This window comes from Schistocerca americana, chromosome 1 (genome assembly GCF_021461395.2).
Source record: "Schistocerca americana isolate TAMUIC-IGC-003095 chromosome 1, iqSchAmer2.1, whole genome shotgun sequence".
NCBI lineage: Eukaryota > Metazoa > Arthropoda > Insecta > Orthoptera > Acrididae > Schistocerca > Schistocerca americana.
The window spans coordinates 670743595-670764085 of NC_060119.1; the positions used below are offsets into that span (position 1 = coordinate 670743595).

Below are 20491 nucleotides of genomic sequence, written 5' to 3' on the forward strand. Positions count from 1 at the left end.
CTAGCTGTAAAAGAGTGAAAACTTGTGCTTGTAGGCGGCTTATGGCGAACAGAGTGGTCCACGACCAGGAAAATGACCGTTGACAATATAGCCAGAACTCGTGTATATTTGGCTAATAGTCGTGCAGGCAGTTCCACGATTGCCAGAATTTGAAAACGTTATGAGTTCAAAATGTCACGGTATCAAAAGGTGATCATAAATTGACGACTTTACAATAGTTTCTGTACTGTCACTATCGTAATGATGTCAGTCAAATTCAATTGCAAGACGATTTTCCGTTTCTTACCACCTTCGAAGCAGGAATATTTCTGTAATACGGTGAAGTGGGCTTTTAAATTCTTGACTACATCGAAGTACTGTTATTCTGTTCATTTGAGAAGTTATGTGTATAGAATCGTTTCTTTTGTTGTGTGTATAGCTAGTTAACTTCAGCGTGTTGCTTGACATTCCACGTTTGTACATTCGGTACAATCTGAAAGTGTGACTTCTGATTGGCAGAATTTATGTCAATTACCAAAATATTATATGAGTAGATGACTGTCTGTGTCTAATAGTTATTCTTGATCGTATGGCTAGGGGACCATGCACATACTTACATTGCTGTCCTTCAGAAGCGAAAAGCAGGGACGAGAGATAGAGAACCCACAACCCCAAAAGTCACCTTTCACTCACAAAGCCCGTATCTAACTGTTTTATTACTATCGTTATTTGATGCATATTGATTTGTCCGCTACAGTAAAATAGTTACCACACATGATGCTTAATTTATATTGTATTTGTAGTGACAAAATAATTTATACATTGTAAATCATTCTAAAAATATAAGTCAGTCCTGTAGTACATAGCAGTACCCTAAAAGAGCAGTTCATATATTATCACAGCCTTTAATTCTGTTATCTCCTTTCACTGTCCTCAATTACTTATTCATTTTGCCACTAACGTTTTCGTGATTTTCCCCGCTACGAGTGATCTGATACAGTTTCGTTGCAATTTACTACACCACTTCTAACAGTTATTTCTGATTTCAAATAAATTCACGTTTCATTTAACGAAGCCTGGGTTCACAAAGGGACATAAAAAATTAGAGCTTTATAAAAAGCTATATTTCCAGAGTGGACTCATAGAAAACGCAAGTGACCGTGCTAAACAGAAATTTTGAGGAAGTGAACTTTACCTCCGATAACCGTCATTCCAGTGGACGATTGGGGTGTTGCATGAATGTCTTTGAATAAACAAAATGCCAGCAACAAAAAGAAAACGTTGCGTCCTTCAATAAGGAAAATGAAGGCAACAACATTATCTCGCAGTAGTAATATAAGTGATCCATTTCTCATATTTCGCTAATATGTCATGACGTTATAATCTATAACACTATCATAGTCGGAATCTGTGGTGCTGGTTGTTTTGAGGCTGACAGTTTCAGTCACGTCTTTTTCTGTCCTGCCAGTTTGAGAGGTATTAATATCAGAGGTAGTATCTACAGGACTGGAAACGGTTATGTCAGCAGCTGCACTGTTGTTGGTGTCATTTGTTGTGCTGTAAGTAATCCGCCCAGAGCCTTGTTCACGAAGATTAACTTCGTAGTCTGGGTCTAGAAGTGTGTCCGGTTTAGTGCTAGATTCTAAAGGACTGAGACTCCCAGAACCTCCACTTGCTGGACTAGTGTCTGTGTCACCGCTTCTGGTCCCTGACGTATCAGTTTCGGAAGTCCCAAGAGGGTCAAATTGGGAGTTACTGATATCTGGGGTTGTAGTTTCACTATAAGAAGTACTAAGGGTTTCATTTTCAGTACTGCCAATTGTTGAGGTAGCTGTTTCAGAACTGTAGGTCACAGGGGCACCGGTTTCAGAGCTACTAACTTCGGAGGTAGTGGTATCAACATCAGAGGAGTCAGAGGCACTAGTTTCACCGCTTCCAGTCTCTGGGGTTGGAGTTTCAGGACTGGAAACATATGGGGCGCCACTCACAGATACGTCGGTCAATGAAGTAGCCGTTTGAGAGATGTTATTACCAGGTCTCCAACCTACAGCACTAGATGTTGCACTTTTAGGCAGTGCGTCACTAGAAATTTTATCGAAAGTTGTTGAAGAAGGGCTATGAATAGCACTGGAGGTTGTAGCGCTGCCGGCACTGGACGTGATGGAGATGTGACACTGGGAGACGCCTTCTTCGATGACGAGCCGACGGTCGTCATGGTCCTGGTAGCAGAGCGGTCGCTGCTGGAACCAGCGCAACTGGCGCACAGAGGCGGCCTCCCTGAGCACTGGCTCCAGCGAGCAGCCGCAGCGCCACCTGTTGCCGTCCAGCCAGACTCGCGACGAGCCGAACACACCAAAGTCCTCGACGGTCTGCAGGTGGTTCTCCCTCAGATCGAGCGATATTGGCCGCTCCGGCAGAGTGCCGGAAGGTGGAACCACGCGCAGTCGGTTGTCTCTGAGCAGCAAGTAGCGCAGAGACGTCACATTGGTGAACAGTCCTGGAAATACAAGGCGATCGTTGTATGTAAGTGCAGAAAACGAGGAATAACGAAAATTAGAGGAGCACGATATAATAACGCTTCAAGCCGCTGGGTCGGGTGGTATCAGATGTGTTCGTTCCTCTAGATAAGTACAACTCGATAAGAAACTGTGTTCTTAAGTGTAGCAAAAACTAACTAGGTCATATTGCATTTCAAATTACTATGCTTTGTTTCATTGAAATAAATCGTTTAAAATGTCTTCGTGCTGAAATATTACGGCATGCCCTTAAATTTATTGACGTTTTGAAGAACGAAAGAGCATCAGCACCGACAGCCCATTCGATGGAATGTCCCTAGTGTTATCGTAACAGAAGACGAGGCGCGAAGTGGAAGGATAGTAAAAAGCGACTATTACCCTCAAACGCGAAGAAGAAATGTGCTCAGCACAAGTATACCACTGACGCTAAGCATAAGTGTGATGTTAGGAGTTTATATAACATTACGAAGAATCTAAGGAAATACTAAGATTATGAAAGCTTAACAGTTTTAGTTGTACTTCATGGTTAGCAAAGATCGGAAAAAAACATCGTCTGATGGATTTTCTTTTAAAAAACACAACATCAAATTAATGGTTATGTGTAACACGACATAAATTAGCTATTAGAGAATATTACAGTAGATTCACCAAAAAAAAATTGCATATAGGAATCCAGAGAGCCCGTAGTGCACTCTTGGGCATAAATAAGACGATATCTTCATTCTAGTGGTGTCAGACATCCTTTACGAGAATGGGATGGCCACACACACACACACACACACACACACACACACACACACACACACACACACACTGTGCGGAAAATAAAAAAATACATTTTCAAATATTCAAACACTCATACCATTATATAGTCTGATAATCTGCGTGTAAATAGGATTTTTGAGGAATTTCGTGGTACAAACTTCGTTTATTAACACTTCCTTTGCGTGTTTACTTTTCTGAATGAAATTATTGAAAAGTGCGATCATTGTACTACTTACTGTTAAAGAAACGATGTCCATTTTTGCTCCATTTTGTCGACTACTCAACTTCTGAGACTGTGCTGACACACATATTAGCGACTGAAACTGTTCCGGTCACCAACTGCATCTGTGTGCTGTGTGTATTCTGCAGACCAGATCTAGTTTTCTATAAACCTAGCCCCGCGGACACACACGATTATTTGAGCTTCTTTGTGGGCAGCGGATTTCTTAATTTACATGTGGAAACGTCAAATTGTTTCAATCGATTAGAGAGTTTCTTGAGTGCTAAATATCGGCTACATGTACGAATAGCAAAGAATGGACAATATTGAACGAATCGAAATGAGTAACAAAGAGTTGGTAGGCAGACTTCAAGTGATGTGTGATGCTGCAGCAACACTTTATCTCCGCCAACAGTCTCGGCTGAAAAACTTTCACTCCATCAGCAATTGTTGATCATGGGGCTTCGTGTTTCAGTATAGTGTCTTCCACAATGAATTTGTCTATCTCGGCTACTTCGGCTATTTTCGAAACTTTTGTAGCGTAAACAATAATTCACTTATTGCTGCTAGTAAAAGTCAGAAATTGTCCGAGCAGATCAGTCCAATTAGCTGGAAAGACATTGCAGCTGATGGAATTAAGACCCTACCAGGTGGTTTCTGAACAGCCGCCTTCCTTCTCTGGCACTCTCAGCAGTGCCGACACTTACGAAGAGAACACGTCAAGTGCCATCAATCGATTACCCAGGAACTTCGCTCAGTGGAAGAGAGGACAAAATAAGCGAACACGTGTCTCGGCTTATCCGTAGATACTAAACCGTTTATGGAGCAACAAAGGTCAAAGTTCTCCACGTAGTTTGGAGATACTTTATGTGTCCTTTGTCCTGCGATATCCTCAGACGAAAGGGTGGCACAGTGTTTAAGGTCGCGGCTTCTTAACTTTGCACCCCGTGTTCGATATTGCCTTGCCGCAGTGGATACACCGGTTCCCGTGGGATCACTGAAGCTAAGCGCTGTCGGGCATGGCCGGCACTTGGATGGGTGACCATCCAGCCACCATGTGTTGTTGCCATTTTTCGGGGTGCACCCAGTCTCGTGATGCCAATTGAGGAGCTACTCGACTGAATAGTAGCGGCTCCGGTCAAACAAAGCCATCATAACGACCGGGGGAGCGGTGTGCTGACCACACGCCCCTTCTATCCGCATCCTCAGCTGAGGATGACACGGCAGTCGGATGGTCCCGATGGGCCACTTGTGGCCTGAAGACGGAGTGCCGTGTTCGATATCAAATTACTATTTCAATGTATTTTATTTGATTTGGATTGTTTTCATATACCTACTCATAGTTACTACACAAATGTTTCTTATTAAAGAAGGGAACATAAGGGCGTTATACTAATTGTACAGTTGCAACTAGATTTCAGAGTAACTGCAACACATTTATTATACAAGTGTGTATGGTATATTGTGGGGTTGCAATTTTTTCAAATTTTCATATTCTGTTATTAAGCCTCATATCAATTCTTATACACTCATGTTCAGAAAAAAACGGAACATCTTGAACAACTAGAGACAGAACATTCATACTTATAGGACATACACTTAAGTATATTCTGCAGAAATGATTCGTATTTGAATCATTCGTCCCGTAGGTTCAAAGTGAACATCGATATTGCGACACCACACCACCTACAGGTAAAATGTGCCTGAGGCTCTCGTTGTCTCTATAAACCGAAGGTAATGGATCAGTGTGACTTGAGCAGACGTTTAGGATGCCTCGCAGATGTATGCAGGAACCCTACCGTCCAATAAGTGAGTTTAAAAGCACGCGCATTATTGACGTGAGAGACTGTGATGCATCCATTCTGGAATATGCTGCTCGTGTGCGAGTTTTTCGGCAGTGCAGCGAGTATGAGCAGAATACTTCATGGAAGGTTGTAGAACACGACGAGATGAACAGGTCGCACCACCCAGACCACCCTCTGAATAGATCTACACCTCGCCCGAACGACATTTCAGGGCAGATCTGCGTCGTCTTCGACTTTGGCGCAACAGTGGAACCATCTGACACGTCGTACACCTATCAGGGGTGAGAGTCCGACGCCGTTTATTACGCATGGGTTCATTGTGCGTCGTCCACTGCTCCTCCTACCTATGACGAGTGTGCAGAAACATGATAGACGACAGTGGTGTATGGAACGACGACAGTGTGGGCAGGAATGGCATCCGGTAGTGTTTTCGAACGATTCCAGCTCCTGTTTGTTTGGAAATGATGGCCGCATATTGATTCGCCGCAGACAGGGCAAGCGGACTCATAGTCACTGCTTTCCCAGAACACTTTCAGAACCAACTCTAGGCTTTATGGAGTGGGGAGCTATTGGATACAACCACAGCTGACAGTTGGTGCGCGTCCAGGGCAGTGTGACCAGTGTGACCTACGCGAATGACATCTGCGACCGGTAGCCATATTCTTTCTACACAACACTCCAGACGCCATTTTTCAGTAATACAACGTATGACCACTTGTTGCTGCATGAACACGTGCCTTCCTGGTGTCACAGGATTTCAGCTCTTTGGCCTGGCATGCCATATCACCATAATTGTCGCCAATCGAAAATATGTGGGATATGGTGAGACGAGGGGTGCAGTGCTGTGACCCAATGCCAAACACCACAGATGAAGTTTGGAACCAGGTGAATGCTGCTATAGCACGGAACGCCATTCGCGCATTATATGCTTCGATGCCATCACGCATGGAACAAGTTATCAGGGCCCATGGCAGACCTTGTGGCTACTAGGCAACTGGACACATGGTGAACCGAGGTGACTGAAATACTAATCATTTCTGCAGATCATACTGGTGTACTTGTTCTGTCAATATAAACATCCTGTCTCTAGTCGTTCAAGGTGTTCTGTCTTTTTCTCAACATGAGTGAATTTTATTTACGTGTTTATTCTTCAGAATAAGCTTGCACAGGATAGAGTAGCATGGAGAGCTGCATCAAACCAGTCTCAGGACTGAAGACCACAACAACAACAACAACAACAACAACAATTCTTTAGAAAGTTTTGGCGCATTCCCTTGGATGGCACCGATCGTAGATACATTCCAGACACACGTATTCTGAACGCCACGAGCAACGCGCGAAGGCGGAAAAGCCACGGTGTCACTTCCTCTTATTAATCTCACTCGGAACAGAAACGTCGTTAACATTGGCGGAGATTTCGCGCATTAGCAATAATTTCTTGGCAAGTCATGCACACCGGATCATTTTTCCGAAAACGAGTTCTTGCAATTGATTATGAATGAAAATACAGTATAGGAATTTTACCGGAAACAATTTCGAATTTTTTTCTTTTTTTCAGTCAGTCATCTGACATGCAATTAGTAAACGAACAAGGACAGCTTTGTATCAACATACATTGGAAAACGTTAGATCAGTAAACTTCTACAGACATGGGTATGAAAAACTAAATAAATGTAATAATTGGGTTTCGAACACGGGGCACAAAATTAGTTACCCGCGACGCTAACCACTGGCCCACCATTTCGCCTGAGGATATCACATGGTAAAAGACAGATAAAGTGTCTGGAACATACCTCGAAAATTTTGACCGTCGTTTTTCTCAGAGACGGACGAATATTTACAGACAAGTCAAAACAAGTTTTCGCTTATTTTAATCGTTCTTCCCCTGAGCAAAGTTTCTGAAAAATCGGATTATGGGACTTCTAAATCTACATCAATACTTTGCAAATTACATTCAAGTGCCTGGAAGAGGGTTCAGTGAACTGCCTTCACAAGTCTCTATTATTCCAATCTCGCATAGTGGGCGGAAAGAACGAACACCTACATCTTCTCCGTATGTAGGTCGGTATCAGCAAAATACTTTCGCATTTGGAGGCGAAAGTTGGTGATTGGAATTTCGTGACAAGATTCCGTCGCAACGAAAACGACTTTCTTTTAATGATGTCCAGCCCAAATCCTGTATCGTTTCAGTGACGCTCTCTCCCGTATTTCGCCATAACACAAAACGTACTGCCCTTCATTGAACCTGATGCGGATTCCAAGCCGCAGAGCTTAACTCCAGGATAGGGCGAAAGAGCTTGGTGTAAGCAGTCTCTTTAGTAGACCTGTTCAAAAAAAGGTTCAAATGGCTCTGAGCACTATGGGACTTAACATCTGTGGTCATCAGTGCCCTAGAACTTAGAACTACTTAAACCTAACTAACCTAAGGACATCACACACATCCATGCCCGAGGCAGGATTCGAACCTGCGATCGTAGCAGTCGCGCGGTTCCGGACTGAGCGCCTGGAAGACCTGTTACACCTTATAAGTGTTCTACCAATGAATCGCAGTCTTTGATTTGCTCTACCCACAACATTATCTATGTGATAGTTTCAATTTAGGTTATTTGTAACTGTATTTGTTTTTTGTATTGAGTTGAATTGTCAGCCTTCAGATTTGTGTGACTTATCGCGTAATCGAAATGAAGCTGATTTGTTTTTAGTACTCATGTGAATAACTTCACACTTTTCTTTATTCAATGTCAATTGCCACTTTTTGCACCATACAGATATCTTATCTAAATCATTTTGCACTTCTCATCAATTGCGTGGGGACTTTCCTCAGGCCAGAAACGCTGATTACCAAAATCAACGCTATCGCTTTTGACTCCGCCTCATCAGTAAATGAAATTTATACATAAACAATGGGTCGGCACCACTAGTTTTCAGCAGCCATTGATCGAACTAGAAGATCTCAGTGTTGTAGTACTAGGGGTTGGAGTCATTGAGGTACCGTCTAGATAAGAAAGAGGTTAGCAACTGGTAACTGTCGCGTATGAGGGCCAGTAACAAAATTTTAATCATCGCATCGTAGGAATCCAGCAGCGACCATGAAATTTGATAATGGAGTTGGTGCTTCTCTACATCTTTACCCTTCAAACTGACAAATTTTCCATACGGCGGATGACTTGCTTGAGATCTTTCTGGTAGATGTTCACATTTTGGCTGCTCAGGAAACTTCTCATTGCGAAAACACCTTTTCCTCATTGTAGACGTGCCTACCACGCAATGTTGTCTTTATCCGAACAGAGATAGAGGTCACTATGTACCATGTCACACGTTAGGGCAGTACAGGGATTCTGATAGCCAAAACAAGTAGAATGTGTGCTGCGTCCTATAGAGAGCTCTCGTGGAGAAAACAACGCCTTAAACTCCTTCCCCGATGCTTTCTCTTCACAGCCTTCCGTAACTTCGACAGAAAGTTTTGGTTGTATGCCCCTGTGACAGTTTTCCCCTTACAAGCACAATCTATTAGTCCAAAATCCACTAAGCATCACCATATCCGACGACGATCTGCGCTTTTATCGGAGTTGGTGATTCCAAAGATTCCCCTGTTTGCTACTTTGTTCCTGGATTACAGCGATACCCGCAGCACTCAGTCGTGTTGCCTAGATGGCAAAAATATCGCTGTGTAGGACTGCCCCAGCTGCAACCGGCCAAGCTGCCAAGCTTCGGACGTCTTTTTCAGTGGGTGTGTGCAATCGTAGACCTAGCGGAAGGCTGCTTTTGTGATATTCATAATTTCATCTAACATGCTTAAAATTGATCCAAGACTCGTTGTCGGTATTCTGATTACACCACTATTTCAGCATCAGGGCCTGCTCTTCTCTTGTGGTTCTCGGTTCTCCGCGGAGAGATGGTCTGTCACAACGTTCTGCGCTATTCAGAATGTTTGCCCACAGTGGAAGTGTATGCGTCACCTAACCACTGTGACATATGATAGCGCATTGTGGTCGCACACTTCCACCAACTTAGCATCTATTGTTGCATCGTTGATCCCCTTCAAAACGAACTACCGCACGGTACTACACTCTGGCCCAGTGGTTCACAACCTGAGGGGTAAAATGAAATTTTCTGAGGAGTAAAAACTAAACGATTCGATTCTGTTTCAGTCACGAAACTAAATTATTTTAAAAAACTTGTTACTATTATCATAATTTTGCAAGACTCTAATACTGATTACTACGTCATCAATAACTACTTTTTCTCAATTAGCGTCATTAATGCGATGGAGGTTACGGGTTCCTCACGTAGTCCGTCGTCTACACACATACGAGTATGCTGTGATTTGTCTCGTACAATGCTGACAATAAAAGTGAGACACATACGTAACAAATGATAAATATTTCAAGAAAATGTCTTCTAGCTGTAGATAGTACCTGCAGTAGTCTATAAATTGTTTCATTAATCGCTTCAAAACAGATAAATGAATTAATTAACAGCACGACACGGCAGTAACTACATAAGGGCTATTACGGCGCTATACACAGGTTTATTATTATTACTATTAGTGACTGTGGTCAGACACAAAGCAGCAACAGCCTGAAGACTTCCAATTTCTGCCAGTTCATAAGTAAGGAGTATAGCAGTCAAGAGATTTACGAACAGTAAATATAATGGACACCTTTTAACTTTGTTGATTTTAAATGGGTTTGTAGGTGCACGTCAAAGCAAGTGCGGCAATGGAGAGGTGTGATGCAGGGGAAGTATGTTTTGTAACAAGTGTTTACCCTCCTTACTGATGGTTAGCTTTCTTATCTGAGAAGGATTTGTCGATAGCACTTGCTATGCATAACCAATTCCTCAGTCATTGATTCTAACACACACACACACACACACACACACACACACACACACAAACTATCACTCATCAGTCATCATTTTAAAAATAAAAGTGTTCCTAAAAAAGTCTTTCATTCTACAGTTTAATTAGGTGCTAAAGTTGGTGATAATGTGGGGAAGAGGAGGAGTGGGGCAGAAACGGCAAGGGGTGGGAGTTCTGCACAATGTCTAGTTGCGCTCAGGAATAATGGCCTAAGAAGGGTTGGGAACCATTGCTCTAACCCAAGCTTACACAACTGAATCTAGAGCACAGTACAACTAGAGGCACACATATGACTGTAGAATAGACCTAATGAATACCTAGTCCACTGAGGTACCGAAAGACGTTAAAACAAATGTTTACACTTATCTCACAGCACCAATACAATGATTGTGCTCATTTCCGCAACTAAACTCGTTCAAACCCCTCTTCTGCTCAAGAACTGAATTTTCAGAAAGTACACATTTGCGGATCCATTAATAATAAGCTTGAATGTTTTTGTTCTTTATTAGTACTACCACCTCTCAACAGTCAAATTTACTAATCCACTTTAGGCCTATAATACCTCATCTTTTCTCGTAACTTAATATGTGGGGCTGGCAAAGCAACACAATGTAGTTAAAGGCACAGATGTGAATCAGTCAGTGTGCAGTTACAGTGCCCGGAGACAACATTTGTATGGCTACACGCGGGAAATATTCGTCGGGAAACTGGAAGAAGAAGCGTTGTTTCACGTGCATGGAGAGCATTTCGAACCACAGACACTGCTGCTCGATGGAGAGGAGGTGGCCGACTGTCAGCTACAGCAGCAGATGATCGCTACTTTGTGAAACAAGCCAGAAGGAATCACCTCAAACAGCGGGCTCCATTGCAAACACATTAACAGGACTGCAAGTCACGTAGTCCAACGTTCTACAGTGGCACGGCGACTGCATGGGGTGGTCACTTTGCCTGAAGACCAGTACGTTGTATTGTGTTGACACTCACAAATCGCCGCCATCACTGGCGATGGTCCCAACAGCATAGTGACTGGACCATCAAGGAATAGGATCACATACTCTTCTTGCATGAGAGCAGATTCAGTGTGAGTTGTGATTCTGAACGTACTCCCATATGGTGAGGTGGGAAGACCTTAATGCATCAAGGAACATTGTCCAACATGATTATTTTGACGGTCCAGACGTTATGCTGTGGGGAGGCATAATTTCGCATGGGCGGACTGACGTCCACATCTTTGAACACGGTACGCTCAACTGTCAATGTTTTTGTGGCACTACTCCCTTTCCCTACGTGAGTCTTTGCGGGGAATCATTTGTCCCCCACTTCATTTTTATGCATGACAATGCGAGGGTGACTCGAACAACGCTGTTGGAGGAGATCTTAGAGGATTTTGCCTCCCCACTACTTAAACCCCATCGAGAACGTGTGAGCCCCGTTAGGGAGACGTGTTACAGCACGGCCTCATGCACCAGCGTCCATGCAGTAGTTGTCAACCGCGCTGGTGGAGGAATGAAACACACTACCGCGAAAACTCGATAGCAACCTTGTGATCAGCATGGGAGCATGTCATAAAGGCATGCACTACCGTAAGTGTTGATCAACCACACTATTAAAAACCACATCTCGCCTTTTGTGATGTCCAGGAATCACCATAGAACGTAGTGACTTGAGCGTAATTTTTGTATTTCAATAAAAGTGTCGTTCCTGTTCGTCTCATTGGGCATTTCTTTAAGTAAACTACTATAGTACACTGAAAAGCCAAAGAAACGGGTACATCTGCCTAATATCGTGTAGAACCCGCGCGAGCACGCAGAAGTGCCGCTACACTACATGGCATGGACTCGACTGATGTCTGAAGTAGTGCTGGAGGGAACTGACGCCATGAACTTTGGAGGGCTGTCCATAAATCCGGTGGTGGAAATCTGTTCTGAACAGCACGTTGCAAGGCATCCCAGATATGCTCAGTAATGTTCATGTCTGGAAAGTTTGGTGGCAAGCGTAAGTGTTTTAAATCAGAAAAGTGTTTCTGGAGCCACTATACAGCAATTCTTGACGTGTGGGGTGTCGCATTGTCCTGCTGGAATTGCCCAAGTCCCTCGGAATGCACAATCGACATCAATGGCTGCAGGTGACCAGACAGGATACTTATGTACGTGACACCTATCAGAGTCGCATCTAGACGTACAAAGGTCCCGTTTCACTCCAACCGCACACGCCCCCACCACTATAGAGACTCCGCCAGCTTCGACGGTGTCCTGCTGACATACAGGGTCCATGGATTCATGAGGATGTCTTCATATCCTCACACGTCCATCCGCTCGATACAGTTTGAAATGAGACTCGTCCGACCAAGCAACATGTTTCCAGTCAACAGTCCAATGTCGGTGTTGACGGGCCCAGGCGAGGCGTAAAGCTTTGTGCCGTGCAGTCGTCAAGGGTACGCGAGTCGATCTTCGACTGAAAGGTTCTCACGCTGACATTGTTTGATGGCCAAGCACTAAAATCTGCAGCAGTTTGCAGAACGGTTGCACTTCCGTTACGTTGAACGATTCTCTTCAGTTGTCGTTGGTCCCGTTCTTGCAGGATCTTTTTCCGACCACAGCGATGTCAGAGATTTTATGTTTTACTGGACTCCTGCTATTCACAGTACACTAGTGAAATGGTCGTTCGGGAAAATCCGCACATCAGCGCTTCCTCGGAGATGCTGTGCCGTGCGCCGACTATAACATCACGTTCAAACTTACTTAATTTTGATCACCTGCCATTGTAGCACCAGTAACCGACCTAAGAACTGCGCCAAACACTGGTTTTCTTATATACGCGTTACCGACCGCAGCGCCGTATTCTGCCTGTTTACATACTCCGTGCCGCGCCTGGTAGCCGAGCGGTCCGGGGCGTCTTGTCATGGTCCAAGCGGGTTCCCCCGTCGGAGGTTCGAGTCCTTCCTCGGGCATGGGTGTGTGTCTCGTCCATAGCGTATGTTGGTTTAAGTTAGATTAAGTAGTGTGTAAGCTTAGGGACCGATATAATCAGCAGTTTGGTCCCATAAGACCTTACCACAAATTTCCAAAAAAAAAAAAAAAAATGGTTCAAATGGCTCTGAGCACTATGAGACTTAACTTCTCAGGTCATCAGTCCCCTATAACTTAGAGGAACTTAAACCTAACTAACCTAAGGACATGACACACATCCATGCCCGAGGCAGGATTAGAACCTGCGACCGTAGCGGTCGCGTGGCTCCAGACTGTAGCGCCTAGAACCGATCGGCCACTACCGCCGGCACAAATTTCCAAATTTACATACTCTGTATTTGAATACGCATGCCTATACCAGTTTCTTTGGCGCTTCGGTGTATACTGTAGCATTTCTTTCTACGTATGGTCAAAATTCCAACGCCCTATGTTAGCTGATAGTGACACTTAATGCGAAAGTTACTTCCGTTGTTAAGTTTCGCACACCACTGTGAGACAGACAAAAGGACGCATCACGAAAGAATTGCACAAACGGGACGGAACACGTTCCACGTACAGACAAACAAATGAACAGAATTCCTGAAAAATTGGATGATTTATTCGAAAGAAAGAGCTTCTCAAACTGAGCAAATCAATAACGCGTTAGTCTTCGTCTGGCTCTTAGGCAAGCAGTCATACGTCTTGCCAATGACTAATAGAGCTGTTTGGTGTCCTCCTACGGTATATCATGCCAATTTTGTCCAATTGGCGCATTATATCCCGAGCTGGTTGGAGGGTCCCTATAATGCTCCAAATGTTCTCAATTTGGGGAGAGATCTGGCGACTTTGCTGTCAAAGACAGGGTTTTGCAAACACATAGACAAATTGTAGAAGCTTCAAGAAGTGTACGTCTGCACAAAATATGCACTTTCTATGTATTATCTTTTTCTTGGCTAACAATACGAAGCCGTGATTACCAATGCATTCTGTGAAACAGAATTGTAAACGGCAGATGGCAGGACTTATAGAGATAAGACATTTTGCTGCATGTTAAATCCTTTCAACTTTTATAGCCACGATATAGAAACAATATACTTTTAATGCTATTCGAAAACTCCTGCAAACAGTGATATAATGCTTGTTAATTCTGTCAGCTAACCGTTTTCCAAAATCATCCTAAAAATGTGCTAAAATTGGAAAGCAAAGCGGCCAGAATCTGCTGTTTCGGTGTGAAGAGAGCCCAATGGGGATCTCTTGCGAGACGTCGTTATAGGCTGCAAGTTCTTGACCCTGCTTTATGAAATATAGGTACAGGGTCGCATATACATGGGTCACCTGCGGTTTTTTTTTCTTAGCTGGATGTACATTTTAACTATAATGATGACTGCCAGACAACGAGAAGGCGCTTCAGAAAATATTTCAGATATGTGTACATGCTCACGTTTACGTGTACATCTTTTGTGGAAGCTTGATACAACGGCAAAGCCTGTCAGGGGAGTCCCACTCAGCGATGTCTTCATCAGACTAGTCCATTCCGGTTGTCTTGGCCAGCATATTTAGCGCATTTCTAGAATAATTTTGAGAGAAATTTCAACGTCAATATCACCAACCTATGTGTGACTGCACTTGTGTTTGCTAGAGTTTTCGAATGGCATTAAAGAAGAGTATATCGTGCGAAGTACACGCTATAGGCAGTGCTGGATGTGACTACCGAGCAACTTAACACAATGACACATCCTTCTGTCCTTCTTCGCAGTGAATAACGCACTCTGCCTTATACGCCGTATAACAGGGGCCTATGCTACCGCTAACCACAGATGAAATTTAGCATGCAGTATTGTTTCTCCAGAATTTTGAGCTCTTTGTACGGCAGACGCGATGATAAACCCACGAACCGTACATGAGGTACGTGTTTGCTTACATTTGGTACAACAGAGCGGGCGTTTGAAGAAACTCTTCTACTGACGACGGGACAGTGGTTTATGGCGCTGTTATGTCGATACTATTCGAGAAAGTGCCATACATGTTATGTAGTGGAAGATCTTTTGAAAGCTTTCTCCAAAAGGCACAGGAAAAGGTATATAGTTCCATTACAAAAAAAAAGAGAATTGTTGCTGTCCTGATTCGGCGACTACAAACATTAAAAATTACCTGTGAACGTCATGAAATTCGGCCTATTGCCCGCTATAACTTAGCGGAAACGACGCATCGATATATTGTGATACTTCGGGTGGTGGCCTTTTTCGCCGACACAGCGCCTGCGGCCCAGCAACGGGGAGAAAGCCGGACTCCGTAGAGAGAGCGCCAGAGACGTATGCTGCAAATCCGCAGGGGGTAGCCTGGCGGATGCCCTAGCCCCTCTTAGGACGGGACACACTGCAAAGAGCTTTCCCGATGATGCGAGTCGTGCAGATAACTGAGATGCCGCTGCAGAGAGTAGGATAGAGCACAGACATAAAGCATCAAAAACTCGTGCAGGGAGACGTGTGAAACTAAAGAACTGCGGAAGAAGTCATCCTGCTTGGAGAACAGTAAGGAAGTTGTATATAATCACGAACGCCAGAAGATTCTTAGACAAAGCACAAACATGAGACAGTGTGGACCTCACGCAGAGGAGATAACCCTCATAAAGAAGCGTTGCATGGCTGCTCTCACACCAACGAAGGAAAGCAGAAAAACATCGGAACAAAACTCTAGGAACAGTCTTGACAGTGAAAACGTGAAAAAGACGACAATTCTCGAGTCACACGCCAGCCCACACAAGACAGAAAATTTCCATCATATACTGGGAGGCGTGGTCATGTAACCGCGATCATTCATTGGGCGGAACTGCAAATTTAGTTCGCCAATGATAAAAGCCGAGAGGAGAAAAAATTCGGTGAGCTTATAGAGTGATGAGAAGAGGACAGTCGGGGAGACTGTGCGGAAGAAAGAGGGTACGGGAACTCTTCCATCCGCCGCCTGCATTCGCCTCGTGACACCGTGATATCACAGCCCACGGATACCTGTCAACGGGGAGATTGATCTAGACGCTCGCTACACAGCCGCATAACACCCGTCCCGATCCAGCGCCTGCCGCCGTCATCACCACATGACAAATGATATGAAGAACGATGACATGATTCATTCACCCCCCCCCTTCCCCTTAATAACTGAGTCATATCCACGCCATTCTCGGCCCTGAGATTCATAACTTTTCGTGTGTAGAAGGTACTAAAATTAATACAGTCATTTCAGTCATGTTGTTGTTGTTGTTGTTGTTGTTGTTGTGGTCTTCAGTCCTGAGACTGGTTTGATGCAGCTCTCCATGCTACTCTATCCTGTGCAAGCTTCTTCATCTCCCAGTACTTACTGCAGCCTACATCCTTCTGAATCAGTGTATTCATCTATTGGTCTCCTACGATTTTTACCCTCCACGCTGCCCTCCAATGCTAAATTTGTGATCCCCTGATGCCTCAGAACATGTCCTACCAACCGGTCCCTTCTTCTTGTCAAGTTGTGCCACAAACTCCTCTTCTCCCCAATTCTATTCAATACCTCCTCATTAGTTATGTGATCTACCCATCTAATCTTCAGCATTCTTCTGTAGCACCATATTTCGAAAGCTTCTATTCTCTTCTTCTCCAAACTATTTATCGTCCATGTTTCACTTCCATACATGGCTACACTCCATACAAATACTTTCAGAAACGACTTCCTGACACTTAATTCTATACTCGATGTTAACAAATTTCTCTTCTTCAGAAACGCTTTCCTTGCCATTGCCAGTCTACATTTTATATCCTCTCTACTTCGACCATCGTCAGTTATTTTGCTCCAAAAATAGCAAAACTCCTTTACTACTTGGAGTGTCTCATTTCCTAATCTAATTCCCTCAGCATCACCAGACTTAATTCCACTACATTCCATTAGCCCCGTTTTGCCTTTATTAATGTTCATTTTATACCCTCCTTTCAAGACACCGTCAATTCTGTTGAACTGCTCTTCCAAGTCCTTTGCTGTGTCTGGCAGAATTACAATGTCATCGGCGAAACTCAAAGATTTTATTTCTTCTCCATGGATTTTAATACCTACTCCGAATTTTTCTTTTATTTCCTTTACTGCTTGCTCAATATACAGATTGAATAACATCGGGGAGAGGCTACAACGCTGTCTCATTCCCTTCCCAAGCACTGCTTCCCTTTCATGCCCCTCGACTCTCGTAACTGCCATCTGGTTTCTGTACAAATTGTAAATAGCTTTTCGCTCCCTGTATTGTACCCCTGCCACCTTCAGAATTTGAAAGAGAATATTCCAATCAACATTGTCGAAAACTTTCTCTAAGCCTACAAATGCTAGAAACGTAGGTTTGCCTTTCCTTAATCTTTCTTCTAAGATAAGTTGTAAGGTCAGTATTGCCTCACGTGTTCCAACATTTCTACGGAATTATTCATCTAAAAATCTGTTCCATTCGCCTGTTAATCCACTAATCTCATAAACTTTTGCTTTTCGATTTCACTTAATTATTGATGACACTTAATTTTTGGCAACCAACGAGGGGCGATACAATTAGTAATCTGCATGTCATTGTATGTAAGAGATCAAAGGATTATCAATTCACGACAATATTTGGGGTGACCACTCTTAGTTGCTCCACCATGAATGTGCGATTTTAACTGTCGAAAGCTGCCATTTGTTCGAACCTGACGGTAGCGACGTGAGACGATTGCTGGAGAGGTCGACGACGCGCAGCTGCTGGTTGCCCTGGAAGGCGGCGGCGTCCACGCCAGCTACCTCGTTGTGGTCCAGCCGCAGGGCGCGCAGGCGGGGCACCGCGGCCAGCAGACCTGCTGGAAGCCGCGCCAGGCGGTTCCCCGACAGCCACAGCTGCCGCAGCCCGCTACACTTCGCCAGCAGCTGCTCCGGAATACTTACGAGCGAGTTTCCCTGCAAGAACAACAACAGTGTATTAAATGCCTACAGCGGCACCTAATTTATGTGCGACTGTGATATAATTCCTTCCCACACGAACCACACGGAAATTGAAACTGATTTGAAATACCCCTGTATATGCTAACACGGTCATTATACAGAATCTAAGGCTGTTAGAAGTTATTAGACGGCAGTTTACTCAACCGCACCCCATGTTAACAATTCGGGTCTGCCCCTCTGATCATCTTCAGCACTGTCCTGCTCACCATCCTCCTTGAGTTTTGAGAAGCTACGAAGTGGTTTGAACTTTTTTTTTTTTTTTTGAGTCATTAGTCTCCTGACTGGTTTGATGCCGCCTGCCACGAATTCTTCTTCTCCTGTGCCACCCAACCTCTTCATCTCATAATAGCGCTTGCAACTTACACCCTCATTATTTGCTGGATGTACACCAATCCCGGTCTCTTCCTCCACAATCTTTACTCTCTACAGCTCCCTCTAGTACCATGAAACTTATTCCGTGATGTCCTAATATATGCCGTCCCTTCCTCGTTTCATTGTTTTCCATGTATTCCTTTCCTCTCCAATTCTGCGGAGAATCTCCTCATTTCCTACCTTATCACTTCACCCACTTTTAAACATTACTCTGTAGCAACACATCTCAAATGCTTAAATTCTCTTCTGTTCCTGTTTTCCAACTATCCTTGTTTCAGTACCATGCAATGTTGTGCTCGAAACATACATTCTCAGATATTACATTCTCAAATTAAGGCTCATGTTTGATAGTAGTAGACCTGTCTTGGGCAGGTATACCCTTTTTTCCAGCGCAAGTCTGCTTTTTATGACCTCCTTGCTGCACCCATCGTGGGTTATTTTGGTCCCTAAGTAGCCGAATTCCTTAATTTCGTCTGCGTTGTGGTCTCCAATACTGATGTTAAGTTTCTCGCTGTTCTCATTTCTACTACGTCTTATTACTTTCGTCTTTCTTCGATTTACTCTCAATCTATATTCCGTACTCAGATTGTCCATTCAATCAGCAGATCCTGTAATTCTTCTTCATTTATACTGAGTATAGCAAAGTCATCTGCGAATTTATCAATGAAATCATTTCACCTTGACCTTTACTTCCACTCTTGAAAGTTTCTTTTGGTTCCGTCATTGCTTCTTCCAAGTATGTATTGAACACTAGGGGCGAAAAACTACATACCCGTTTTGCACCATTTTCAATCTGAATACTTCGTTCTCGCTCTTCCACTCTATTGTTCCCTCTTGGCTTTTGTACATACTGAGTATTACGCATCTTCCCCTATAGCTTTTTCTCACAATGTCAAACATCAGACATTGCAGAAAGCTTTTTCCGCGTCGACAAATCCTATGAACGTGTCTTGATTTTTCTTCTGTCTTGCTTCTATTATCGGCCGCAACGTCAAAATTGCGTCTCTGGTGCCTTTCCCTTTTCTAAAGGCAAACTGATCGTCATCTAACATATCATAAATTTTCTTTTCCATTCTTCTGTATGTTATTCTTGTCCGCTACTTTGATGCACGAGCTGTTAAGCTGACTCTGCTATAGTTCTTGCAGTTGTCAGCTCTTGCAGTCTTCGGAATTGTGCGGATTATGTTTTTCCGAAAGTCAGGTAGTATATCGCTAGACTCGGAGATTCTACACACCAACGTGAACAATCGTCTCATTGCCACCTGTTCCAATGATTTTAGAAATTCAGATGGGATGTTTCGTATCCCTACTACCTTATTCGATCATAAGTCTTATATATCGACCCCTGTTTCTTCTTCTATGATCGCATCACACAACTCTCACAGAGGCCTTCAACATAATCTGTCCGCTCTCTACTATGCATTTAACAGTGAAATTCTCATTGCACTTTTAATGTTACCGTCCTCGCTTTTAATTTCAGCGAAGGTTGTTTTCACTTCTGTACATACTGAGTCAGTCTTTTCCGATTTCTTCCCACATCCATTATAAATAACTTTCCACTTTTTTTCTTATGCGTAGACAGGGCCTTAGCTGGACGTCACATTGAGCCCCTCCTGCGTACAAGTCTCAACCAATATTCGTCGCTTTCGAGCCCTTGGTTATTGAACACTAAAAGAAAACGTCGAGTAGCTTCGAACGCGGTAGACAGATTAGCAGTCCGCTAGGTGAAACTAAGTAATTAGCGTACAGCTGGGGCTCGCGTACTATAGGCAGCGTCACTTGGATGTTCTGTCTTGGTGGTCCGTGGCCACTGTATTTGAAAAACCTCACCTGTGCTGCGCTCTTTCTGCAAACGACTTAGTCACAGTGACAGTCGCGCCTGAGACGTGTCCCTCAACTGCTGAAATATGTATTTGACGACACAGTTAAGGATTTATTTAAGCAGTTTCATACGTCATCGTATTTCCTGCTTGTTGGAGAACATTTGAAACATCACCTCCAGCTGCCAACAGTCTGCTCAAGAAGCACTTTGAGGACATCACCCTAGACAC

The 20491-nt window shown here is 43.7% G+C and overlaps 1 protein-coding gene across 1 annotated transcript in view; it reads right to left on the reverse strand.

Annotated features, from left to right (window-relative positions):
* Positions 1 to 754: 754 nt before the first annotated feature.
* The window catches only part of LOC124544685 (leucine-rich repeat-containing protein 15-like), a 69544-nt gene continuing 49807 nt past the window's right edge, over positions 755 to 20491 (reverse strand). The window contains exons 5-6 of the mRNA XM_047123321.1: positions 17780 to 18023; positions 755 to 2476 (exon numbers count right to left, since the gene is read on the reverse strand). Of these exons, the coding sequence (XP_046979277.1) occupies positions 1341 to 2476; positions 17780 to 18023 (1380 nt within the window). The 3' untranslated portion in view covers positions 755 to 1340. The remainder of the gene's footprint in view (positions 2477 to 17779; positions 18024 to 20491) is intronic.